This window comes from Chelonoidis abingdonii, chromosome 8 (assembly GCF_003597395.2).
Source record: "Chelonoidis abingdonii isolate Lonesome George chromosome 8, CheloAbing_2.0, whole genome shotgun sequence".
NCBI lineage: Eukaryota > Metazoa > Chordata > Testudines > Testudinidae > Chelonoidis > Chelonoidis abingdonii.
This window is the reverse complement of record NC_133776.1, coordinates 60,160,356-60,187,313: the sequence shown is the minus strand read 5'-3', so window position 1 is coordinate 60,187,313 and position 26,958 is coordinate 60,160,356. Positions and strand designations below refer to the sequence as shown.

At 49.0% G+C, this 26,958-nt stretch overlaps 1 protein-coding gene across 1 annotated transcript in view; it reads left to right on the top strand.

Moving 5' to 3' along the window:
* DGKK (diacylglycerol kinase kappa) overlaps positions 1 to 26,958 on the top strand; it is a 212,654-nt gene that overhangs the window by 105,579 nt on the left and 80,117 nt on the right. Inside the window, exons 3-5 of the mRNA XM_075068684.1 lie at positions 16,799 to 16,909; positions 20,550 to 20,630; positions 26,540 to 26,644. Of these exons, the coding sequence (XP_074924785.1) occupies positions 16,799 to 16,909; positions 20,550 to 20,630; positions 26,540 to 26,644 (297 nt within the window). The remainder of the gene's footprint in view (positions 1 to 16,798; positions 16,910 to 20,549; positions 20,631 to 26,539; positions 26,645 to 26,958) is intronic.

The following is a 26,958-nucleotide window of genomic DNA, read 5'->3' as shown; positions in this document are numbered from 1 at the left end:
CTCCCTCTGACTGGGCACTCCAGGTTCTTACTGACAGTGTTCTCCGTGTCAGCTGGGGTTTTAAGTTGCTGCATGCAGGATATTCTGACACATCACAGACAGGGGAGTCCTCCAGCACCTCTCCCCCTCCCCCACATCCCCCACTGCATCCTGGGAAGTTTCAAGGAGGAGGTCAGGTTTGGCTAGGTTGTTCTTTCATCCCCGTTGCAGATGGAGAGTGAGGGTGCGAGAAGTGTGGGGAGACTGGAGGAGGTTCAGTCCCCCTGAGTACTTAGAACAGGGGTCGGCAGCCTTTCAGAAGTGGTGTGCCAAGTCTTCATTTATTCCCTCTAATTTAAGGTTTCGCGTGTCAGTAATACATTTTAATGTTTTTAGAAGGTCTCTTTCTCTAAGTCTATACCCGTATTTTTCGCTCCATAAGACGCACCCGACCATAAGACGCACCTACCGGGGTCAGGGAGCCGCGGCCGCGACCCGGCAGCCCAGGGCGCGCCCCCTTGCCCCGGGGTCAGGGAGCCGCCGCCGCGACTCGGCAGCCCCCGCCCCCGGGGTCAGGGACACCGACCCCCCGCCCCCGGGTCAAGGGAGCGCTTGCCGCGACCTGGCAGCCCGGGCGCGCCCCCGCCCCAGGTCAGGGAGCGCCGCGACCGGCACCCCCCCGCCCCGGTCAGGGAGCCGCCGCCGACCCGGCAGCCCAGGCGCGCCCCCGCCCCGGGTACAGGAGACGCCGCGACCCGGCACACCCCCGCCCCGGGCCAGGAACGCCGCCGGCAGGGCGCACCCCCCCCCGCCCCGGGGCAAGGGAGCCGCCGCCGTGATCCCGGCAGCCAGGGCGCCCCCCCCGCCTGGGCAGGACGCCGCGACCCGGCACCCCCACCCACCCCCCGGGGTCCAGTGAGGACGCAGTTGCTAGGCGACGAGCGGGGAAGCAGCACGCCGCTGGACAGACCTGATACAGGAACCCCAGCAGCCTCCTCTCTGCAGCCTTCCCTCCTCCGTGCCGCACGATCCGCTTTTCGCCCCTGCACTTGGGCGATTCGGCTCTAGGGACCACACATTCGCTCCATAAGACGCACAGACATTTCCCCTTACTTTTGAGGAGGAAAAAAGTGCGTCTTATGGAGAGAAAAATACGGTAATATATAACTAAACTATTGTATGTAAAATAAATAAGGTTTTAAAAATGTTTAAGAAGCTTCATTTAAAATTAAATGAAAACGCAGAGCCCCCCGGACTGGTGGCCAGAACCCAGGCAGTGTGAGTGCCACTGAAAATCAGCTCACGTGCCGCCTTTGGCACACGTGTCATAGGTTGCCCACCTCTGACATAGAACTAAATCAAGTAAGGCTGGGAAATGTGTCCCTCAACTGAATCACTGGCTTTGTGAGATGAACCTGACCCTCGGAATAAGGGGAGTGACATTAATGGCAGCACAAATGCAGTCTGCAATAGCCCTCATCCTTAATAATGAAGCGTTGTCCATGAAGACTGTGTCCCAGCATGCAGTGCTTCATCTTGATCTGCACAGTATTGCACAGTGAGACCTGCAGGCTCCACTGTGGTATCAAAGGGCACTTGTGATGCAGTCAGCTCCATTGTTTGTGTTGTGGTAGCACCTAGAAGCCTCGGTTCAGAGTTGGAGCTCCATTATGACAGGCACTCTGTGTTTTGCAGATTAGGGTCAGCCATTATGGTCTAGACAACCTGCCATTGCGGCCCTTGACTGGACTGGGAAAAATTTAGGCATTCCTAGTTCAAGAAAAAATGAAACCTGGGTTCAGTTCTGCAAGTTGGGGATTCTGAGGTCAGACTCACTTTCATCTTGAAAGTTCTAAGTCTTGCTTACGCTCTGATTGTCAGTTTGAAACAGAACATTAAACTGCTTTATGCAGCACTGGGAGAGCATTCCATAGCCTGACATGTAAAGGGGCACTCCTGGCTCAGTCCTGGAGCCTGGAAAGGGTTCCCTAGTGGTGAAGATATTGGGACATGGTAATCTTTGCATCACTACTTAAGATGACTAGATTTCAGGCCAGGTGGGACCGTCTGTTCTTGGCTGACCTCTTGCAGAGCATGGACCAGAGAACCTGCTGATGTCATAATACAAATATCATCATGTCAAATTGCAGTGACTTTGTCCTGGAAGACAAAATGTTGCAAGAGATGTCCCGTGTCATGTTAGTGTGTCGCTCTTCAGTGAAGTACCTGCAGCAGGGAGTTCTCAAGAAAGAGCCTATTGTGAGGTTTCCATTTGCAATAGCTGTGAAAATAGTGATGTAGGGCCCTTTAAAGTGCTCCCTCGAGTGCTGACATTCTCATCAATTAAGATCTTCTGTCAAACATCAGCATGAGCTGCAACCAGGCCAGCAAAATGCCATCACCCTGCTGCTCCTGTTAAAGCCACTGTGCACTACTTCTTGTACACCCGTCATTTATGCAGTAGTAATTAATCCTCATTAAATATCTCTTTAATTATTTACTGCTATCTGACACAATTACTGTCCTGGTTAATTGAAGGCAAGGAATTGCATAGGGTTGTTATTGCATCTGATTAAATACCAGTCAAATATCAGTGGGTGACAATAGCCATTCTGCACACTTCGGCAACCCCTTTAATCCGCTGAATGCTTTGCAAACACTAATTAATGAAGCTTCACAAACACTGCTGTACAGTAGGTAAATATTGTTAGACCATGACTCAGCAGATCTCAAACTGTGGGTCGGGACCCCAAAGTGGGTCACGGTCCCATTTTAATGCGGTTGCTAGGGCTGGCTTAGGCTTCCTGACATCCATGGCTGAAGCCAAAGTCCGGGGCCAAGCTGAAGCCCAAACCCCACTGCCTGGGCCAAAGCCCACTGCCCCCGGGCTCAGGCTTCAGTCCCCCTTCCTGGGGTTGTCTACTAATTTTTGTTGTTAGAAGGGAGTTGTGATGCAATGAAGTTTGAGAAACCCTGGACTACATTGTTCTTGGAGGTCTAGTGGCCTGGGAACAAGTGTGGGGGCCAGGAACTCCTGATTTCCATCCCTGGTTCAGGCTTTTACTCCTCTCTGTGGGCTGAATACATTTCATCACATCATGCCTCCATTTTCTGATCTGGAAATGAAGATGATAATCCCAGCATTTAGAAGCTGGGATCCTGGGCCAGTATTTGCTTGATGTTTCCTTATGGCACCCTCTCCACCCCTCTACCCTGATCTGTTGCATCCAGTGCTTGTCGCTTGTCTTATACATAGGCTTTCTGGGGCAGTGACTATTTCTTTGTGTTATTTTGTGTGTTTGTCCAGCAGCTAGTGCAGTGGAGCCATAGGCATGACAGGGATACCAACATAAATAATATTCTCCCTATTTTAAAGAGCTGAATGCCCACCCAGTATCCAGGATGCATCGGCACTGAGTAGGAGTGAATGGCTTACTCTGGAAGAGGGTGATGTCTCCGCTAGAGAGCAAGCTCCCTGTCTTGGGAGAGGGCACATGGGCATGTCTATGCTGCAATTAAACACCCGTGGCTGGCCCCTGGCCCCTGAATCAGGCTCACGGGGCATGGGTTAATTGCAGTGGAGATGTTTGAGCCTGGGCTGCAGCCCAAGCCCTGAGACCCTCATCCTTCTCGGGGTCCCAATGAGTTTTGTCGGAGCTAGATGCAGACTCTTTGCATCTACCTTTTCCAAAACAACCCAAGAGCATGGGAGTCATATGCCGCACAATCAGCTGTTCCAGTCAGCGAAAGAGCTAGTGGATGGAATAATGTCCATAGATATCCAGGAAGGAAGCATGAGAAAATTCCCTTTAGTTGTGTTCCTAAGACTCAACTAATAGGAATTCGAATGGCCATACTGAACAGACCGGTTCATCTAGTCTGTTTCTTATCTTTGACAATGGCCAACGTAGATGCTTCAGAGAAACTGTCATAATTTACCTCCTAGTGCTTTACTGTGCTGTAGATAAAAATGCATTTCTGACCCTACTAGCATCAGGATTGAAAGCCTTGGTAATTGTCCCCAGGAAATTGTAATTGCAGCTGCTGTTCCAATTTATATAAGATGATGAAAAGGAGTCTATAGACCTTTAATCAGATGATTGCCTCAAAAATATCCTGCAGCAGTAAGTTCTATGGATTAATTACATGTCTAATTGAAGATTTGTTTCTAATCAGAGATAAATCATGCTGAACTAACTGCCTTGGTCCTCCAGCTGCTGGGACAAGACAAATCATGCTCCACATCAGTGAATTCCTTTTCTGAACTAAATGTATCTCGGCAAATTCATTTTAAAGGCTGTTGGAGCCTCCTAACTGACAGTGGAGCCAGGAGTTCTTATTTGTAAAGGGCCCTTGGAAAAGGTTGATGCTTCTGATGAAAAGTGTTACCTCCGAAAATCCCTTTCTTAGCCTGCTTGAGGCTTCTAAATGTGGGGCCCTCTGAGGGGAGGGAAAGTCTCTAACATGCTAATTCACCAGCCTCTCTACCTCATCTTCTGTATTGGATACCTGGCCCTGTATCCAAGGAGATGAGAATTGTCAGAGAAAAACACAGTACTCACTCTCAGGTTGGGTGCAGCAAGTCAGATACTTTATTATCTCTAGCAATTGCGTGGAGGGAGAGAGCTAAACAAGTCTCTCCCAGGTGAACAATTACAGCAAGCATTAATACCTTTGTTACATACAGTAATGAGGAACAGCTGCATTTTGTTTATACATAGGTCATCCTAATATCTTATTTTTTTCTCGCCTCTATTTAGACAATAGTCTGCATTCCATACTTAGCTAACACAAGGTCGCAACAACTTTTCACACAGTTCTTTCCCACTTGCCTCTCACAATCCTCGCTTCTACAAATCTCGCGTTATTAGGGTTACAGCTAGCCTGACTCTTGCTCACATAAGGAGACTGTGTGGATTTGAAATCCCCTTCAAATCCCTGTCAGTTCTTTCTCTACTTCCACAGAATGTTGTCTCTGTCTGAAAGATACCCACACGGTGGCGTGGCGGCAATCATGGTAATATTTGCAGAACACTATACCACTAGAGAGGGGCCCAAGTGGAAAGTTTAGATCCAGATCTGTATCTACTTGTTCCCACTGCATGGATTCCTTGTTTTGGTTTAAGCCTTATTGCTAAGTTCAGTGTTGGTTTTTCTGAGATCCAGAACTTTGTCGCAGGCAGTTCCACAGATCCTAGGCAATGCATTCTTCCCTGGCATGCTTTCCTGAGACATATTTGTCCTTTGAGTCAGAGCCCTCCAGTGTCGTTCTCTACCCTGCCCCCTGCCCAGCTGCTCCACATTGGTGAATTCCTTTTCTGAACTAAATGTTCCTCAGCAAATTAATTTCAAAGGTTGTTGGAGCCTCCTAACTGACAATGGAGCCAGGAGTTCTTATCTATAAAGGGCTCTTGGAGAAGCTTGAAGACTCTGATGAGAAATGTTACCTCAGAATATCCCTTTTGTAGTTTGCTTGAGGCTCCTGCATGTGGGGCCCTCTGAGGGGAGGGAATCCTGAGGTGCCATGGCATGTTCCCCTGCAGCGGAGGTGCTGGGAATCCAAAGAGAAATCAGTTGGGGAAAAGAGGTGTGCTGCCATGCACTCCAGAATGACCGGACCAAAGCAGCTTTCTGTGCACCTGTCTTCTGGGCCTGTCTGAGCCACTCATGACCAAGATGATTAACAGTCCCCAGAGGAGTGAAGTCCTTTGCAGGAAACTGCCCAGCAGGGGACATTGGTTCTGCTAGCTCAGGGGTATGGAAACTTTTTGGTTCGAGGGCCACATCAGGGAATTGAAATTGTGTGGTGGGCCATGAATGCTCACAAAATTGGGGTTGGGGTGCGGGAGGGGTTAAGGGCTCTGGCTGGGGGTGCGGGCTCTGGGGTGGGGCTGAGGATGAGGAATTTGGGGTGTAGCAGGGTGCTCTGGGCTGGGACTGAGGAGTTCAGAGGGCGGGAGGGGGATCAGGACTGGGGCAGGGGTGCGGGAAGGGGTGCAGGTTCCAGCTGGGGATGCGGGCTCTGGGGTGGGGCCGGGGATGAGAGGTTTGGGGTGCAGGAGGGTGCTCCAGGCTGAGATCGAGGGGTTTGGAGAGCAGGAGGGTGATCAGGGCTGGGACAGGGAGCTGGGGTGTGGGGAGAGGCTCAGGAATGCCAGCTCCTATGCGGAGGTTCAGCCAGGTGGTTCTGCACACTGCCCCATCCGCAGGCACCCCCCTGCAGCTCCCATTTGAGCACCGGAGGGGGCCATTGGAGCACGTAGGAGCCAGAGTGGGGCCATGCCGCAGCTTCCGGGAGCTGTGTCTTGTGGCCCGGACCCTGTGTCCCTGACCCTGCACCCCTGCACCCCAGCTGGAGTGCTGGAGCGGGGCCAAACCATATGGTGCGGCCTGCGACCCCGCTCCCCAGGGGGTGCTTGTGGGCCAGTTTAAACTGGCTTGTGGGCCATAGTTTGCCCATCCCTGTGCTAGCCCTGAAGAGAAAGAGTGCCTTTGCTTCTGGTCAGGCCCTCGCTAGGAAGGGGTACCATTGGCCTCTCTTGCCAGGTTCCTCCACTCAGCCTGGCCATGGAGAATGAGGAGAGGCAGCATCGCCAGACGCCAGGCAAACAACAGCAGCATTCAAAGGGCAGCCAGGAGAAGCTGCCCCAACTATGCCCCAGCTCCCACAGTATCAGGTGTTCTAAGAACCTTGCACTGGAGGAGAGTTTCCAAAGCCCTCAGCCCTCATGCAGGAGCCTAAGGGCAGGTCTACACTATGAACTCGCATGGGTGCAGCTGCGCTACTGTAGCGCTTCTGGTGAAGATGCTCTAAGCCGATGGGAGATAATTCCATCTCTGCAAGAGGCTGTAGCTATGTTGTCAGGAGACGGGGGGTATAACTTTTTAGTTATACGAAGTGGGTGTGTAGTAGGGACCTGGCCTTTGTGACATGGCCAGAATTACCCCAGGCAGGTTCTCGAGGTGAGCTGGTGTTGGATGCTGAGCCCTTTCGAATATCTAGCCATGTCATTCAGATGTCTCTGTGGGCACTGAGCCAGTCAGCTCCTGACTCCAGCTGGCTCAATGTGGTGTTTAGCATTGGAAGGCTTTTCAGTGTGGAGCCAGCCTCTCCTGCCCCTGTGACTCTCAGGCTTGCCCTGCCTGCAGCCTCCCCTCCCCACTTCCTCTGCAACCCCTCACGAGATTGGCATAAAAATCAGGAGATTTACAACAGTGAGGTTTTGGGTTCTCTTCACTTGCCCTCTGGTATTGGAAGATTTGGGGATCACGTACCCAGGAGAACACGCAACTCGACTTTTCTTTGTAAATGGAAGCTGAGATTCTCCAGGAAGAATCCAGTTCATCAGGGCCTGAAGGAAAACACTGAGTAGCGTGAGATTCACAGTGACATCACCAGAACTGGCAATGTGGAATTGAACTATCTGAATGTCTCCCTCACTCATCACTGCACCCCACAGAGCAGGTGATTGCACCAGCGAAAAGGGAGGCAGATGTTGCTGTTAAATGAGACAAGATTGCTGCTTCTTTCTACCCCATCGACCCCGCTCCTCCTGGTATACTGAAAGCCAGATTTAATTCTCTTCTAGTGCTTCTGTCTGAGTGAATCATATTCCGCTGCAAAGAGCTGGGATGGCAAGGCAGGAGTACTGGCCATTATTTTAATAGGTCATCAGACTGGAGCAGATCATTGGAAGGCTGATAAGCCCAGAGAGCCATGAGCTATTGATTAGCTCACTATTGAGTAGCTCTCTATTGCTCGTACCTTTCAAGGTGCAAATGAAGGAACAAGCAATGCCAGCCAATCTAGATGCTTCAGCAAAGGGGAGATGTTAGCATTGCTCTGATTAGTGCAGCTGCTTCACTTGAAAGAAGGAACCTGTTTATATCAGGAGGCCAAAAACAGAAGTACAACATGAATCACTGCCTGGTGCACCAGGAAATAAGGAGCAAAGAAAGCAAGAGTCTTTGGAAAGCTCTCATTGTGAGGGCTCTCTGTTTAAAGGGGCAGTATGCCCAGTCACTTGGAGTAGTTAGTTTTGTTGTTTGTCCCCTTGCAGCCTCTTAGATGCTCAAAAGTGATATTTCCCATCCCTCCACTTTTGCTCTTACCTGTTTTCAGAGATAATTCCCGCCTTCTATTCCTTAAAAGCAAGCTGCAGGGATAAAATAAAAAACAGGATCAAGCCCATTCTGAATGGCTGATGACCCCTGGCTAATAAACGCTCATAACAGAAAGAAATGCAAAGTGTATGTGTGTTTCCTCTTCCCTCCCTCCCTCTCCCTTCAAAAAAATCTCAGATACTTTCCAGTTTGATGAAAAATCCCAGGGGCAATGTTTCCCACTCTTTAAATATTTGATGCTTTTTCCTAAAGTCCCCAGTCCTGGAATCTTGTGTGGATTTTTTTTCCCAATTGAAAGTGTATGGCCCTCCTGGTTACAGAGAAAAGCTTGAAAACATGATCCAAGTGCTCCTTAAAGTCTCAAAAAGCAAATAAAAAGAACGCAATGTATATTATTTTACAAACTTCATGATTTTTATGGCAATCTCCTGATTTTGGGGCCTGACTCATTGTTTTGGAGCCTTTGCTGAGCCTGTTGGCAATACATGAAGCTGCATGGCTCTCCTCGTACCTGTGTTCTCACACAATGCTATATCCTGAGATGTCTTTAACCTGAAGGATTGCACAGAGCAGAAAACAATGTTAATAAGATCACGTTAAAACTTATTCATGTGGTGAATAGCCTCGTGTGTAACCTGATTAATTGGAGCATACAGCATCTAAACTGGGGCTTCACTGAGAAGCTTTGCAGCTTCCCTGTAGGAGAACATGATACAAATTGTTTGCTTATTTTATATCCCTGTTGTCATATGCATGTTACATATGGACAGCACAGCTCTGGGGATATTTTTGAGTGTTATCTTGTGCCCCCTCTGCTGGCCAAATGGGAACTAGAGTCCCCTTGAAACAGGAGCAACTTGGGTATTAATTCCTTAGCGAACCAGCAGTGTGAATTTTCTGCAGTGTTTTGAAAGGTTTGCCCCCCTTTCCCCACCTGGCAGCACATTGTAGTACTATCCCTTCACACAGGGTCCTCTTAAGACAGATTTAAACTCCAAGTTTCCTTGTTTCGGAAAGGGTAGCAGGGCTGGCACCTGGCCGAGAAAGGACAAAGGTGAGGTGTTATAGCAAACTCGGGGACAGCTGAGAGGCAAAGCATGACTGCAATGTTATCTGGAAAAACCTGATCCTCACTCCACCTCTTTGCAAACCTGCTGTGTCAGGCAAAGGGCTGGTCTACCCTACGGGGGGAAATCGATCTAAGATACGCAACTTCAGCTACGTGAATAACGTAGCTAAAGTCGAAGTATCTTAGATCGAATTACCTACCATCCTCACGGCGCGAGATCGATGTCCGTGGCTCCCCATATCGACTCCGCTACCGCCGTTTGGGTTGGTGGAGTTCCGGGATTGATAGGAGCTCGTTCGGGGATTGATATATCGCGTCTAGATGAGACGCGATATATCGATCCCCGAGAAATCGATTGCTACCCGCCTATACAGCGGGTAGTGAAGACGTAGCCTAAGTCCACAACCCCAACCTGGGCATCTACTATGCCTAGAGCTGAAGAAGGGGTTCTGGTCTCCTTGAGGCATTGCTGTGAAATCTAGGCACCAGAGGGTGAATCTTTTATTACTCAGAGGCAGCTTCTTGCAGTCAACATTATGGTCCTATGCTTGTCATGTGGAAAACTTGAATTTAGGAGCACCCAGCATTTGCCAACTTCCTGGGAGCCTGTGGGCTGTCTTTTATTTGGATAAAAGTTTACATAAATGTTTCACTAAGAATAAAAATGTACTCAAGCCTAATGAATGCTGGGATTCAACTATTTCTTGGCAGGCGGGTAGCGATTGTTTGTTTGCTTTGTTCTGCAGTAATGAAAACTGGCAGTTGATGTGTTTTGTCCTCACCCCAAAGTCATGGTGGGGGCGAATTGCAAATGGTTTTATGTAATAGGAAGATTAAGTGACCTCCAAACCAAACCAGAGCACCACAGGCTGTGATCCTACGTAAAGGACATGTACCTGGCCTCAGATAGCGCTTGCTCCGTCTATGATAGAGGCTTCCCATGTGCAGTGCACTCAACCCCTCCTGTGATCCTCCTCCCACCTGTTTGGGGGGTTCTTTTCTCTCCGTTATACCCCCTATGTGGACCTAGGCAAGGAGGTGCAGCTGAAGTTTGGCGTTCCAAGTCGACTTTGCAGGGTTAGAACAGCTTGTCCATCTTTGCTGTGGGCCATCAGCACTGGAGTCAGACAGGATCCTGGACGCTGTCAGGAATGGTGCTCTGCCTGGGGGGCTGGATGCCATTGGGTGTCTGGGGCTGGGACTAAAGCCCATGATGCCATGTCAGTTGTGTGGTGCTGGTGCCACATCCATTGGGTGCAGCTGAATAATCTGTGTTGTGCAATGTCAGCCTGGTGTAGTTACGGGGATGTACTGTGCCCTGTTGATCCTGTGTATGAAATCTGCATGAAACTAATTTGATCGTATCCAGAAAAAAAAAGTCTGTATTGGTATTTTTGGTTTTGTTTGGTGGTGGTGAGGAGTTGGATGGGGGGAGGATCATTTTTTCCCACTTTGTTGAATTTGTGTGTCATTCTGAGTTATTCACCTGACCATAACACGAAGATGTTTGGTACTCTGGACAGCTGGCTCTCACTGCAATGTGTGAATGGAAATTAGCATTCTAAAAAGCTACACAAGGAGCGAAGAGAGGGTAAAGGTCTGAGCTCTGCCTGTTAGGAAGCTATCCAATTGTCTGGAGTTGTTGGTGACTGGGGAGTGGAAACAAGTCCGTGGATGTACTGAAGGAGTAAAAAATCGATCATTCTTCAATCTAGATCAAATACAAACACTGTCAAGAATCGTTAAGCAGTGAGATAGAAAGGGGTTCGTGTGCATGGTAAAGAGTACAGAAAATTGGCTCCTTCAGCTTCTTGGAGATCAATTGTGTTACGGAATGAAATTGCCTATTGAGGTAGAGGAGAAGAATGCTGATGATCCTGTAAGTGACACATTTTCATTGCAGTTGTCCTCATCCAATGTAGCCATGATGTTAAAGTGGAATCCCTGTGCTTGGCCTTCAACAGCATCTTCATTCAGGAGCTGGCTCTCTTGCCCTCGTTATGTAACAGGTTCAACCTAAACTCAAGTAAGCCAGGTTAAGAGCATCCACACATAGAGTCACATCAATTTAGCTAAATCAGTTCAACCTCCCACCTTCAGTGAAACCTGTGTAAGTCTGTACGCAGGCCAGCCCATAGGCTTTGATACCCAAACCAGGGCCCAGATCACTTGGGTGGGGCAGTAGCTGTGCCATGCAGCCAGAGGAAGGGGTCTCTAGGCAATAACGCTCTGGTCACTGCTCCATGGTGACAGGCTGGGCCGGCTCCAGCGTTTTTGCCACCCCAAGCAGCGGGGGGAAAAAAAAATCCGCGATCAGCGGTGGCTCCACCCTGCTGCTTCATTATTCGGTGGCAATTCGACGGTGGGTCTTTCCCTCCAAGAGGGACTGAGGGACCCGCTGCCAAAGAGCTGGAGGTGCTGCCCCTTTCTGTTGGCTGCCCCAGGCACCTGCTTGCTGCGCTGGTGCTTGGAGACGGCCCTGGTGACAGGAAGCAATCTTTGCTTGGCCCCCATGCTCCACCCACTTCTAAGTCTTTGCACAGAAGGAAGAATAGCAGCAGCCCAGTGGAAGCAGGGTCCAGCGCTGTAGATAGCCCATACAAGGGAATGAACGTCTCCTTATGTTCCTCTTGCTCCTTGATATGGCATGGTGCACCACTGAGCCCTTGCTGAGTGGTGATTATGCCACTAAAAAGATCAAGACAAAAACCTGAGCCTAAAGTTGTGACCTTCCTTTGCATTAATGCCCCCTTCAGTGTCTCACAAAATGAGCAATGTAATGAAGTGATTGAAGTACTTTGCTCTAAATATACTCCTCCAGACCAGGCAGATTTAAACTTCCAGACTCAGATGCTGCAAATGAAAAAAAAAAAAATTGTGGCGGCGGGGGGACTGAAAGAAGCGCTAGGAGAATCAGCATGTTCATGCAAGAAGACTGGTCAGACGTGGAAAATGACCCGATAATAGTATCCATTCATGGAAAAGTAAATTGCTGCTAAATGCTGATTGTACAGCTGAAAATAAACCTGCGCTATATTGTGTCTAGGTTACTGAAGAGAGCATCCCAAAACGCAGAGCGTAGTGTGAGGGGATTTCTGCCATTTTGCTCAGAGAAAATAAAATGAAAGAGATGAGAGACCTTCACAGGAGCAATCAACTCCAGCATTTGCTTTCTGCGCAGTGAGCACACTGTTTGAAACCTTCTTGAAGAAAGAAGTAGCACCTTACACAGCACATGGGGGAAGTTCAACATTTTTTCCACCCTGCCATCAGCCTCCTGGTTGATTGACTGATACCATAGGATTGATAGCTTGGCTTCCCGAAAGCACTCAGTGGATTGTGTCTCTGCGTTTTCATTCAAGTGTCATAAGGATGTTGCACTGAGCAGGAGGCCTTTGTTGGAAACACAACAGACATTTCACACAAGAGACTGTACAAAGATTCTAAACTTTTACAAAAGCAATTTCAGGAGTTTGCCCAGGGCTTGGCTGTTTACAGGCTGCTAGTAAAGCTGCAGTCTCAATGGAAGTCTGATTTGATGTAATTAACAACAAAGAACTGGAACTGTGCAACAGCAAATTAAAAAAAAAATGATTCACTGAAGGAATGGAACTTTTCCATTACTGAGCCAACATGACTGATCTGAAATACAGAAGTCATGGGCTGAGCTCCAGACAAGAAGAATCAGGTGTGATGTAATCATAGATTATTAGGGTTGGAAGGGACCTCAAGAGATCGTCTAGTCCAACCCCCTGTTCAAAGCAGGACCAATCCCCAAATGGCCCCCTCAAGGATTGAACGCACAACACTGGGTTTAGCAGGCCAGTGCTCAAACCACTGAGCTATCCCTCCCCCATTCTCTTCTAGGTTAGTGCAATAAAAGCTATTACTTGCCCACATTGTCCCTCTGATAGCCTGGGACCAGCACAGATCCAACAGCACTACAAACAACAATGGAAGATCTCGATAGCTAGGGCAAATACAAAGTGGGTAGGTCTGACTAGTTAATAGACTGGAGGCTTGATTCTTGTGCTCCTGTGTTTTACCAGGCCCCCCTGCATCGTGGACATTGGTTGCCTTTTTGTCTCTGAGGAGTAAATGGGCTTATGAAGTGACTTGCAGCAAGTAGGTGCCTTGGCCTTCAGTTCACAAAACCTTTGTGCTTTCAGAGGGAAAAAGGTGGTTTTCTTGGGCTGCAGAAAATGGCAGCAAGCCTAGTATTGTCCCGCATCAGGTCTCTAGCTCTGGTATTATCTGCCCCCCCGGTACCAGGGCCTCTCTGTCTCCAGTATGTTATCCTCATTGCACAGCTGGAACTAGGCTCAGAGAGACCTGTCCACAGTCCCACACAGAGGCTGTGGCAGAGCAAGGAATTTAATACAGGTCTCCTGGGTCCCAGGCTAGTGCCCTAAGCACTGGGCCATCCTGCCTCTCTAAGGGGCTCCGTGATGTCTGTTCTACATGTAGGGTTGGGTTACCAACTTTCTAATAGCACAAAATCGAACATCTCTGCCCCGCCCCTGCTTGCTCCATTCCCCTCCCTCTATCACTTGCTCTCCCTCACTTTCACCAGGCTTGGGCAGGAGCTTGGGGTGGGGGCGGGGAGTGAGGACTCTGGCTGGGGACGTTATGCTTATACAAAGCACATGAGATCTTTTATAGGGGAGAAGGCAACACGCCGCATTTATTGAAGATACAACAATTAGCGTATGCTTTTTAGTTATACATACACACACCATGCACACTGTCCTGCCAGTCAATGTTACAGTTGCCAGTTTGGATCAACCTCGTGGCCAGCTAGGTTTATCACCGGTAGGAAGGTGCCAGTTTCCGTCAGTCGCGACACGATGCTTTGGGGAAGTCTTGGCAGTACCAACCCAAAGTTTGATGGCAAGGCACCCTGTTTATATAGTGATTTTTTTTTTATTGGGACCAATGAGTTTTCCTTTGTTGTAATTAATTGTTGTTTGATGAGTGCTTGTTTTTAAAAAAATTTTTTTTTTTTTATTATGACAGCTATTTTGTTCCCATTGATAGGTGCCTGTTTTATTTTTTGAGTTGTTAATTTGCGCTTTTTTGACATTTCAGTAAGAGAGTGTTGCAGCTTTCTGGCACTTTTGCATCTGGTTTTATATATATATATATATATATATATTTGGTTTAGTGATGGCTTTTATACTTATTTTTTAACACATACATTTTTTATTTATACACAAAACAGAATTAATTTAAACACAGAACATTTTGAACAGGAACATTATTGCAATGCAAAAGACAGACAATTATTGCATTCTTTTACTTAATTTTAAAATGCTAAACCTACAACAAATTGGTGACCCTCAAAGGTGTGTTACTGCCTTGAAATCAGTCCAGACACAGATTCTGGCTGATGTATCTTTACCAGTGGCCCATTATTCAAAAAGGGTAGCTGGAAGAATATGATCAAATCATACACCAATACATTTAATACATGCTACATTATTATTTTTTATTTTAAATTATATTAATACAAACATAAAATCCTACTACTACAGGGATGTGGGCTCTGGGGTGGGGCAGGGGATTGGGGTGCAGGGCCTAGGAGAGAGTTTGGGTGCAGGAGGGGACTCCGGGCTGGGGCAGGGGGTTGGTGTGTAGGAGGGGGCTCAGGACCAGGACATGGGGCTGGGATGGGAGGGGTGTGGGGTCCCAGTGGCACTTACAGCGGCTTCCAAGAAGTGGTTGCCAGGTCCCTGCAGCCCATAGGCACATGGGCGGCCAGGAAGGTTCCGCGGTGCTGCCCAGCGCCCTCAGGCTCCGCCCCCAAAGCTCCCATTGGTTGCAGTTTCCCAGTCAATAGAAACTGCAGAGCCAGCACTCAGGGCGGGGGCAGCGCGTGGAGTCTCCCTGGCTGCCCATGTACCTAGGAGCCATGTGGTGCTAGGGCTGGCAGGGAGCCTGCCTTAGCCTTGGGCCCCCGCTGCACCGCCAACTGGACTTTTAATGGCCCAGTTGGCAGTGTCGACAGGAGTACCCAAGGTCCCTTTTCAATGGGGCATTCTTGTTGAAAATCAGACTTCTTGCAACCCTATCTGTATCATGCTCTGCACTGCTCCACACTAGTCTTGTGTCATTATGGGAGTTGGATTCTACCCATTCCAATACAGATGTGTGTTGGACTCCATTAGCTATGTGTAAGTGCAGAGGTCTCAGTTCAGGAAATCCTTTAAGGGCATGCTTGAGTCTGTTCACATCCAGGAAAGCATTTAAGCTTGGCCCTAGCACGGGCTTTCCTGACTCAGGACCAGACTCAGCACCATATCGGCTATGAGGGCTAACAGAGTATGTAGCATGTTGGGCCAGTTTGCCTCTGGGCTTTGCATGCTGCCAGGCCAAGCATGGAGCAGAAGAAAGAGGGTCCTAATTGTCTCTTCTTTGACACCCATGTCATCCCATTGTCTTCCCAGCATTATTCCTGCTTTACCCTGGAGGGAGGAAGATGGGAACTGGGCCCAATGGGTTTAGTCGTTCAAATCTAACAGACAAACTGAAAGCTCAGGGAGTGTGTGTGAAAGAAACGAGTCCCTCTCTGGGGAAATGGAAAACCTTAACATTGGTCTTACTCTTAGGGGAGGGTGATCTTTAATGCTGAAAATAATTAACCATTGGAACAATTTACTGAGCGTCATGGGGGATTCGCTTTCACTGACAAGTTTTCAATCCAGACTGGATGTCTGTCTAAATGCTGTCCTCTGGGAATCATTGTGGGGCAGTTCTCTGGCCTGTGTGGTATGGTGTGTGTGTGGTGGGGGGTGGGCGGTGTCAGACTGAACAATCACAGTGGGCCTTTCTGGCCTTGAAATCTGTAAATCAGTCATTGGCAAGTGGGTCTCAGCCACAGAGCACCTGGGGCATCTCTGCTTTTGTCTGTATGGTCGTTTATCCTGGCATGAATGGAACAGTTAACTAACTGAATCCATAATGTCCCAGTGCATTTAAAAATACACGTAATTCAAGCATCCTCTGTATGTGGAACCACCTGGTGTCCCACTCGGCCTCTCCCTGCTCTGTCCAAAGTCCATTTTCTGTTACTGAAAGCGATTTGCATCAAAGATGTGGGGTTGAAATCTTCCTGTGTGGTCCTTAGTATTCCACTTTGCCAGGCCCATACTCCCTGCACTGGCCTCCTCCATGCCAAAACCAGGGGGCCACACAGATATATTCTCTATCTTGGGAAGGTGCCCCCCTCCTGAGCCCATGCACTTGGCTTATGTTGGGTTTGAAGGTGTCTGAAATGTGCTGTCTCTTTAAGATCCCAGGCCATTAAATGGGCCAGATCCTTAGCTGGTGGAAATGGGTGTAAATCCAGTGACCTTGATTGTGCTACACTGAGTTACGCCATGCTCCGTATGTGGGCATGAACTGACAGATCACTGCCCCCTGTAGTGTGTTACCCCTTCTCCCTGCTATGCCTTGTGCTTCCATGGCTGCATTTCATGGGTTTGCTGGATCATACCAGGCTCTGCCGTAGAACAGTCTGTACATGGCCCACGCCCTGGCATGCAAGGGATTAAGGCCTTGGATTCCTTTGGCCAGCTGCGGGTTGCGGTGCGAAGGCTCACTGGGTTCCTGTGACTCTTTTTGCAGAAGAGTGTGAAGGAGGGGCTGTTACTGAAGCAGACAAGCTCCTTCCAGAGGTGGAAGAGGCGATACTTTAAGCTGCGGGGCCGGACACTGTATTACGCCAAGGACTCCAAGGTAGGATAAATCCATCAGCTCCTGGGTGTTGGGGAAGCTCTGGGAGGAGGCTCCTGTAGGCCCCAGGGCAACACCAGTGTGATGGCTGCCATGACTCATGCCCTCGGAATTCAGCGGGGGACTTGGCAGAGCTCTAAGCATGGGCCATTGGTAAAGATGCAGCAGACTCGCCCCCAACAGATGGGGCACAGAGGCGAAGGAGCATTCCCTGCAGTGTGTCCTCCAGGACTTTGCTCAGCCTAGTTTGTAAGGAGGGGGAGTTTCACAAGCCCTTACTCTGATCCCAGTTGAGTCAATGAGAGCAGAGTTAGGCTAATGGGAAGGCCCAGTTCCTCATGGATTTCCATAGGACTTTAGGCACTTCAATGATTAGAAGCCCATCCTAAATATCTTCAGCAAGAGGCCTCCCAGCATGTCCTCTGCGAGCCTGAATGGTGACCGACTTGGCTCTTTTTCTCTGCTAGGAAATGTTATTGATGCCCAGATGGGCCTGCTGTAAATCATAGCTCTGGGAGGGACCTTGAGAGAGCATCAGGTGCAGCATCCTGCACTAAGGCAGGACCCAGTAACCTAGACCAGCCCTAACAGGTGTTTGTCCAACCTGGTCTTAAACACCTGCAATGACGGGGACCACAACTTCCCTTGAACACCTGTTCCAGATCTTAAATGTCCTTGGAGTTAGAAAGCTTTTCCTAATATCTGATCTAAATCTCTCTTGCTGCAGATTAAACTGATTACTTCTTGTCCTATCTTCAGTGAATGTGGAGAATAATGGATCTCTATCCTCTTTAGAACAGCCCTGAATGTATTTGAACACTGTGATCAGTCCCCACTTCAGTGTTCTGTTCTCAAGACTGAACATGCCCAGGTTTTCCTCAGAGGGCACGTTTTGAAAACTTTTATCTTTTTTGTTTCTCCCCTTTCCAATTTATCCACATCTTTCTTAAAGTGCAGCGCCCAGAACTGGACGCAGTTCTCCAGCTGAGGCCTCTCCAGTGCCGAGTAGAGCGGGACAGTTCCCTCCCGTGTCCTTCATACGACACTCCTGTTAATACACCCCAGAATGATATTAGCCTTTTTTTGCAACTGCACCACATTGTTGACTCATAGTCAATTGGTGATCCATTCTAACCCCCAGATCCTTTTCACCAGTACTGCCACCTGGCCAGTGTTTCCCATTTTGTAGTTGTGCATTTTATTTTTATTCTTTCATATGTGCACTTGTCTTTATTGAATTTCATCCTGCTGATTTCAGACCAATTTTCCAATTTGCAAGATAGTTCTGAATTCTAATCCTGTTCTCCAAGGTACTTGCAAGCCCTCCCATTTTGGTGTCATCTGCAAATATTATAAGCATACCCTCTGTTCCATTATCCAACTTATTAGTGAAAATATTGAATAGTACCAAACCCAGTACAGACTCTTATGGGACCCCACTAGATACACCCTCCCAGTGTGATAGCGAACCATTCGAGCACTGATAACTGCCATTCGAGTATGGTCTTTCAACCAGTCTTGCTCCCACCTTTTTGTAATTTCAGCTAAATCACATTTCCCTCGTTTGCTAATGAGAATGTCGTGGGACTGTGTCAAAAGCCTCACTGAAAACAAAAAAATTGGTTTGGCATGATTTGTTCTTGACAAATCCATGGTGGCTATTCCTTATAACCCTGTTATTCTCCTGGTGCTTACAAACTGATGGTTTAATCATTTGATCCAGTATTTTTCCTGCTATCAAAGTTAGGCTGACTGGTCTATAATTCCCTGGGTCCTTTTTGTTCCTATTTTTAAAGACAGGTTCTATGTTTGCTCTTCTTCAGTCCTTTGAGACCTCACCTGTCCTCCAGAAGTTTTCAAAGATAATTGCTAATGGTTCTGAAATTGCCTCAGCTAATTCCTTAAGCGTTCTGGGATGAATTTAATCAGGTCCTGCTGATCTGAATACATCTAACTTAGCTAAATTTTCTAGAATCTAATTTGGCTTGTGTTTCTTCTCCCTTGCTAAAATTAATTGTGTTAAGTATCTGGTCACAATCAACCTTTTTAGTGATCACTGAAGCAAAATAGGCATTAACACCTCAGCTTTCTTGATGTCATGAGTTATTAAGTTCCCTTTCCCTGCTAAGTAGAGGACCTGCACTTTTCTCTGTCTTTCTCTTGCTCCTAATATATTTAAAGAACCTCTTCTTATTGCCTTTTATGTCCCTTGCTGGGTGTAACTCATTTTGTGCCTTAGCCTTTCTGATTTTGTCACTACAAGCTTGCCCTATTCTCTTGTACTCATCTTTAGCAATTGGTCCATGCTTATGCTTTTTGTAGGATTCCTTTTTTATGTTCATGTCACTAAAGAGCTCTGGATGGCCTCTGACCATATTGACCTCTTACTATTCTTCCCATCTTTCCTTTGCACCAGGATAGTTTGTTGTTGTGCCTTTAATAATGTCTCTCTGAGCTCTCTTGAACTTCCTTTTCCCTTAAATTTTCTTCCCATGGGACCTCACCTATCACTTCTCTGAGTTTTAGTCTGCTTTTGTGAAGTCTATCATCCTTATTCTGCTTCCCCTCACTCTGCGATCTAGAGACCAACAGCTCGAAGGAAGGATGAGCTTTATCATTGTTTGGATATTACTGATCAGACCAGTTTAGTGTCATTGACAAATGGCATCCCCTCATGCCAACCTGCTTTTCCAGATGGCGAAAAATGCTTAGGGAATCTATCCCCATCCCATCCCCAGTAGATCACTCCAGGACTCTCTGTCCTCTTGAGGAACATCCATTCACTAGACTCCCTGATCCCAATTACTTTGACCAGGTTTGAATCCATTGTAAGCCTTTCCCATGGGCTACTTACATTCCTTCACAGACTCTTATGTGGATCCTCACCCAAAGCTGCATGGAAGTTAAAGGAAATTGTGTCCACCAGGCCACCATAACCTAATAGTTAATTAATATTCCCTGAGTTCTGCTCAGACACAGAGTGGCTCTCTTTGTGGAGTTGTGCTGGCTGAGTCCCAGCAGGCTATATGATCCAAAAAGGGTTCTATAGATAGCCAGGTGCGCCCAGTAGGGTGGCTAAGTATCAAGGCATTGTCACTGGCCAGATACTCTTGGAAATGTGGTCCACCGTACTAGCCTGCCTGGGCAGAACTTTCCCTTACATAGACTCCACAGCCCAAATGCAGGCCAGGTGTAGGCCAATGTGATCCCACTTTCGCCAGGCCTGGGTCTTGGCCTCTTGCAGCTTGAGCAGAAGCAGAACAAATGGCTGCTTGGAGCATCCTGCAGCCTGTGCAGACTATCCCCTCCTGATCCAACCCTACCCACTTCGTGGCAGCAGGACAGATTGCCGCCTAGCCAGATTTCCCCCTCTGGCAGTGGGAGCAGGCAGGGACAGCTTTGTAGCCTGAGACTGCTCCTCTGGCTACTTGGGGGTCCTATGGATCATCAGGTGAGCCTTTTTCCCTCTGTCAGTGCCCAAGGTGCTAAGGCAAAGCAAGTCTCCCCAGCCTATGGGTCCCAGGATCTCCCTCCACTCCCTGGGCAGAGCTAGACTCCATGGGTTCAGTTACTCGGCTGAAGGCTGAGGCTGTCTCTTTGCTGGTGTCTCTACTATGTCACCCTTTCCCTCATGCCTCCCCAGTCACTGATCTTCGATGAGGTGGACCTGTCCGATGCCAGCGTGGCAGAGACCAGCACCAAGAACATTAACAACAGCTTCACGGTAAGGGACAGTACCTCACAAACTGCACTGCAGTCCTGGTCCAGTGCCCACTGAAGTCAATGGAAATACTCGCCTTGGCTTCACGATCTTTGCATCACGATCTGCCTGCTGATATCCTTGTATGTCGAGGAGCTGAGAAGGGCTGCTGCCCTCCCACAATAGGCCTTTCCCGCTCAAAACCAAGTGTCAGACTGAACTTAAGGGGTATGCTCTGGGTACTCCCGAAGGTAGGGGTCCCAGAGGAGGGATTATCTCCCGGTAGTGGAGGATGGGCAGCATGTGGTCATTTGTTTCCTGATGCAAGAGATTAATTACTCTTCTATAGCAGATACCTAACACTACCTTTTGCTGGAAGAGGCAGGAACCAAAGTAGATGTGAGCCTCCAGGCAGCTAGTGCTCCATTAGTGCTGCTTTGTGGGGGAAATCTAGCAGGGGTGCCCGGGGGGGGGGCAAGTGGGGCAATTTGGCCCAGGCCACAGGCTCCGCAGGGGCCCCCATGAGAATGGCTGAGGCTCCCTCCCCAGCCCCAGCCTGACCTGATCCCGCCTCCACCCCTCTTCCGGAGCCTCAGCGCATCCAGGAGCGTCCCTGGACAGCTGCAGCGTGGCTCCGGCGGAGCCTGAGCCTCTCCCTGCTCAGAGCCATGTGGTAAGGGGGCGGGGCTGCAAGTTCCAGGCTGAGCAGAGGGAGCTCAGGGTATGTTTACACTATGGAATTATTCTGATTTTACAGAAACTGTTTTTTTAAAACATTGTATAAAGTCGAGTGCACGCAGCCACATTAAGCACATTAATTCGGTGGTGTGCGTCCATGTACCGAGGCTAGCATCGATTTCCAGAGCGTTGCACTGTGGGTAGCTATCCCATAGCTATCCCACAGTTCCCGCAATCTCCCTTGCCCATTGGAATTCTGGGTTGAGATCACAATGCATGATGGAGCAAAAACAGTGTCGTGGATGATTCTGGGTAAATGTCGTCACTCAATCCTTCCTCCATGAAAGCAATGGCAGACAATCATTTTGTGCCCTTTTTCTCTGGACTGCTCTGGCAGTTGCCATAGCATGGCAACCATGGAGCCCGTTTAGCCTTTTTTCACTGTCACCGTATGTGTACTGGCTGCTGCTGAGAGACATGGTACTGCAGTGCTACACAGAAGCATTCATTTGCCTTTGCAAGGTAGCAGAGACGGTTACCAGCCCTATTGCACCGTCTGCTGCTTTGGAAATTGGTGATGACGGTTGCCAGTCATATTGTACCATCTGCTGCTGTCATGGGTGCTCCTGGCTGGCCTTGGTGCGGTCGGTTGGGGGTGTATGGAGAAAAATGGGAATGGCTCCCCGGGTCATTCCCTTCTTTATGTTTTGTCAAAAAATAGAGTCAGTCCTGCCTAGAATATGGGGCAAGTCTACTAGAGAACCAGAGAGCACAGCTGCTCTGGGTCAGAGCCCCTGATATCCTGCAGAAATGATGAGCTGCATGCCATTCTAGGGGGTGCCCCTGCAACAACCCCACCCATTGCTTCCCTCCTCCCACACCCCTCCTGGGCTACTGTGGCAGTTATCCTCCCATTTGTATGATGAGGTAATAAAGAATGCAGGAATAAGAAACACTGACTTTTTAGTGAGATAAAATGAGGGGGAGGCAGCCTCCAGCTGCTATGATATTCCTGGCAGGACATCTCCATTACTCATTCAAGGGTGGGGGGGAGAGAAGCACAGCCTCCAGCTGCTATGATATTCCAGGCAGGACATCTCCATTACTCATTAAAGGGTGGGGGGAAGAGAAGCACAGCCTCTAGCTGCTATGATGAGGATGGTTACCAGCCCTATTGCACCATCTGCCAGGACTGAGTCTCCAGGACACAAAGCTTAAAGAAGGGAATGGCCGGGAGTCATTCCCATTTTTGCCCAGGCACCCCCAGCGGACCTCACCGAGGCCAGCCAGGAGCACTCACGGGATGATGACAAGGACGGCTATCAGTCATATTGTACCACACCATCTGCCGCCGGGGAGGGGAGGGGAGAGGATGCTGCTGTTTATCGCTACAGCACCTCGTCTACCAGCAGCATCCAGTAGACATATGGTGACATTGACAAGGGGCAAGAAACGATTTTTTTCCCTTTTCTTTGAGAGGGAGAGGAGGGGTAAATTGATGACATATTCTCTGTACCACTGGTGACAATGTTTTTGACCCTTCAAACATTGAGAGCTCAGCCAAGAATGCAAATACTTTTTGGAGACTGCAGGAACTGTGGGATAGCTCGAGTCCTCAGTCCCCCCTCCCTCCCTCCATGAGCATCCATTTGATTCTTTGGCTTTCCATTACGCTTGTCACACAGCACTGAGTTAAGTCTCTGCTGTGGCCTCTGTCTGTCATAGCCTGGAGAGTTATTCAAATGCTTTGTCGTTTCGTCTTCTGGAATGGAGTTCTGATAGAACAGATTTGTCTCCCCACACAGCGATCAGATCCAGTATCTCCCGTACGGTCCATGCTGGAGCTCTTTTTGGATTTGGGACTGCATTGCCACCCGTGCTGATCAGAGCTCCATGTGGGAAAACGGCAAATGCATTCAAGTTCCAGGGACTTTCCTGTCTACCTGGCGTGCATCTTGAGTTCAGATTGTTTCCAGAGCGGTCCACAATGGTGCATGTGGATACCGGCCGGAGGCCAATACCATCGTTTGCAGCCATCACCCTATCTGACATGGCCATACCAATTCAGCGCTACTCCTCTCGTAGTGAGGAGTACAGAATCGGTTTTAAGAGCCCTTTATTTGTATAAAGGTCTTCGTTGTGTGGATGGATGCAGGGTTAAATTGGTTTACGCTGCTAATCGATTAAATGCTAGTGTGCAGGCCTAAGGACCTGATGGAGCTCACGCCAACTTACCATGCGCTGAGCGGAGCGGGGCTCAGGCCACTAGACCTGTCAGCTTGCTCCAGGGAGCTCGCTGGATGTGTGAGTCTCGGGTTGAAGGGGGAGCCCGGGGTAAGGGGCAGGGGTGGTAAGGGGCAGGGAGTCCGGATAGTCAGGGGCAGAGGTTGGGGGGGGGCGGTCAGGGGCGGTGGGGGAGTTAGTTGTGGGCATTCCGGGGTCTGTCAGGACTCAGCAGGGGGTGGGGGATAGGGGTTGGGCAGTCAGGAGAACGGGTGGGGTCCCTGGTCATGGTGGGGGTGGTCTCTGGGGATGGTGAGGAGAACAAGAAGTAGGATGGGTCGGGGATTTGAGGGGGGGGCGTCGGGGGGAAGTGAGGTGGGGTCAGATAGGGGCAGGCCCGCTGTCGGGTGGCACAGCCTTCCCTACCCTAACGCTATTCACCATTTGAGGCTTGCAGAGGAGCCAAGCTGTTAGCTTTCCATTAGGGCCTATCCCTTTCACTTCTCAAATGCCAATTTTAGTCTATGTTTTAATATTCTAGTGCCATAGGGAGATTCATGTCAGGGAGAGGTAGCTTCATTTAAAATTAGCCACTGAGGGAGCGGATCCATGCGAGAGGCACTTCCTACCCGCCCTCCAGGGGACCACCTGCATTTCGTGGGATCCAGGGTTAATTCGTGTTCTCAAACTTTTGTACTGGTGACCCTTTCACATAGCAACCTCTGAGTGTGACCTCCTCCCCCTTATAAATTAAAAAAAACTTTTTAATTATTAACAAGTTATAATGCTGGAGGCAAGCGGGTGTGAGGTAGATGCTGCAGCTCTGGACCCCGTAATAACCTTGCCATGCCCTGAGGGTCGACCCCAGTTTGAGACCCCTGGGTATAATTATCTTAGCCCTTGTGTCTTCACATGCATTGTGCTAATTTGAAGCATTTCAGTTTTCACACATTAGGCTCGGTATCCAGATTCTGAACAAGCTCAATGATCGTTTGTGGAAGATATGTCTAGGCGTCTATTAGCGACTAAACCCACAGTACTGTCTCGTTTGTTGAGGGACCCCATGAGAGCCAGTCTCTAGGCGAAAGATGAAGCATTGGATTTAATGCATGGAGGTTCAGTCCATTATGGCTATTAGCCGTGATAGGTAGATGGTGTCCTACCTCTGTTGTCAGAGGGTGGAGATGGGGGACAGGAGAGAGTCCTTGATCATTACCTGTTAGGTTACTTCCTCTGGGCACTGGCATGGCCATTGTCAGTAGAGGAGCTGGGCTGAATGGACCCTTGGTTTGGACCCGTATGGCTTGTTCTTTATTTCTAAGTTAAATGAACCAAGTTTGGAGGCGACGATGTAAGTCCAGGAAGCCAGCAAGTGTACAGAACCTGGAAAATCTCTGTGGTGGGCTCAGGCGTTTGGTCACAAGCTGAGGTGGTTCAGAAGTTTTCAATTTTTTTTAAGCAGAATTCTTTTATTGTTTCTTTAAACAATCAAACACAGCAAGCAGCAAATGTTTGGCCACACACTTCTGAAACCCCAAACCATATTCAGGTTTTGGCAGACTAATTTCAGCTTTTCAATTAAAAAAAAAAGCACAAAAAAATTTGAAAGAAAGCAGACATTGTCCATGATTTTGTTCTGCTTTTTAAAACCCCCTAGTTTTTGATCCAGAAAAACTTTTGATGGAAAATATTTGTCCAATCCTTTTAATGAGCTTTAGTGCCTTTTAGCACTAGCTGATGCTGAGAACCAGTGATACATTGTAAAGAAGTTTTCTCAAAACTGGGTTTGTGCTGAGATGCAGAAGGTTTATTTCTCCCAGGGCCGCCTGAGGAGGGGAAAAAGTGGGGCAATTTGCACCAGGCCCTGCAGGGACCCCCAAGAGAATATAGTATTGTATAATATTGCAATTTTTTTTATGGAAGGGGCCCCCGAAATTGCTTTGCCCCAGGCCCCCTGAATCCTCTGGGCGGCCCTGAAATCCAGCCCTATGGACTTTGGTAGGATGTGTGTGGTGCTAAAGCTGTGGGCTGCTCCTGTGCACAAGGGTGAATTTCACATACAGGGACTGCTGCTGGGCTCCAAGGTCTGCCCTCCCACCCTTTTCTCTTTAGCAACTCCTGCTAGAACAGGACACACTTTGCGTGTATCCGCAACATGCGCTCCTGGACCATTCCCCAGTACACACAGCTCCAGCCGAGGCTGTTCCAGGCCCGCGCTGGACTACTGGCCACGCTCACCCTTGCTGTAACTCCGCAGGAGTCAACAAAGGGGAATTTACCCATTGCGTCTGCATTAGTGTGCACACCAGGGCCGCCCAGAGGATTCAGGGGGCCTGGGGTCTTCGGTGGCAGGGGGTCCCCACTGCCGAATTGCTGCGGAAGATGCTCCAGGGGCCTGAGCCCTGCGAGAGTTTTCTGGGGCCTCCGGAGCGAGTGAGGGACCCTGCTCCAGGGCCCCTGAAAAACTCTCGTGGGGCTCCTGTGGGGCCTGGGGCAAATGGCCTCCCTTCCCCCCCTGGTGCACACCAAGGGCCAAGTCCTGCACCTACTGAAATCAATGGGAGCTTTGTTGCTAACTTCAGTGGGAACAGGACTGGGCCCCAGAGCCCCCTCTAGCTGGCCAGTAACATATGTGTAATTGTCTCCAGTTGGGCACAGAACTCCAGGCTGGGACTGGGACTATGTTAGCTGAGGAGGACTGTACCAGCCTCTTGTGGGGCGCTGCTACCTTCTGATTCCCTAGGAACTGGGATGGGGGGGAACTGGAGCTTGGCTTGAGTGCCCCCTGGAATAGAGTGTGGGCACTGTGCTCCTTGCTGCCTGGAGTGAGTAGAGAAACTCTGATTTCTCCAGCGCTTTTTGGAGCCCTGCATGGTGTGAGTGTTGGCAGCATGCTTTCCTCTGCGTGTTGTAATCATTCCGACAATGCAATCTATGAGAATTCTGGGTTTCCTCCTCTGCGCTAGCTGTGGGCTGCCCAGCAGTCTCCGTTTTCTTTGCAGCTGTCTTAGCAGGGCGGTTTTCTTCTCTAGGTGATCACACCGTTCCGAAAACTCATCCTGTGTGCTGAGAACCGGAAGGAGATGGAAGACTGGATCGGTGCCTTGAAATCCGTCCAGAAGTGGGAAATCAATGAGGTATGAGAGGCCCCGCACGCTGGTTGGGAGTCCCCAGGTGATAGGCCCAGGACAGAGAGTGTTAGTAAAACTGTCCTGGGCACAGGGAAACAGTGAGATCATAGCAATATTCGTCTGAGGGATGAAATTCTCCCTATTCGTAGGGAGAATGTCATGAGACACAGGGTTTACAGTGCTATTCATGCTGTGCCTCAGTTGGCTGTGACCTTGTGAACACTGTGTGTGTGTGAGAGAGAGAGAGAGAGAGAGAGAACAGTTGACTGTGAAACTTTTGCCTTTTTACTATTTATTTATTACTAGGAGTAATAATAGCA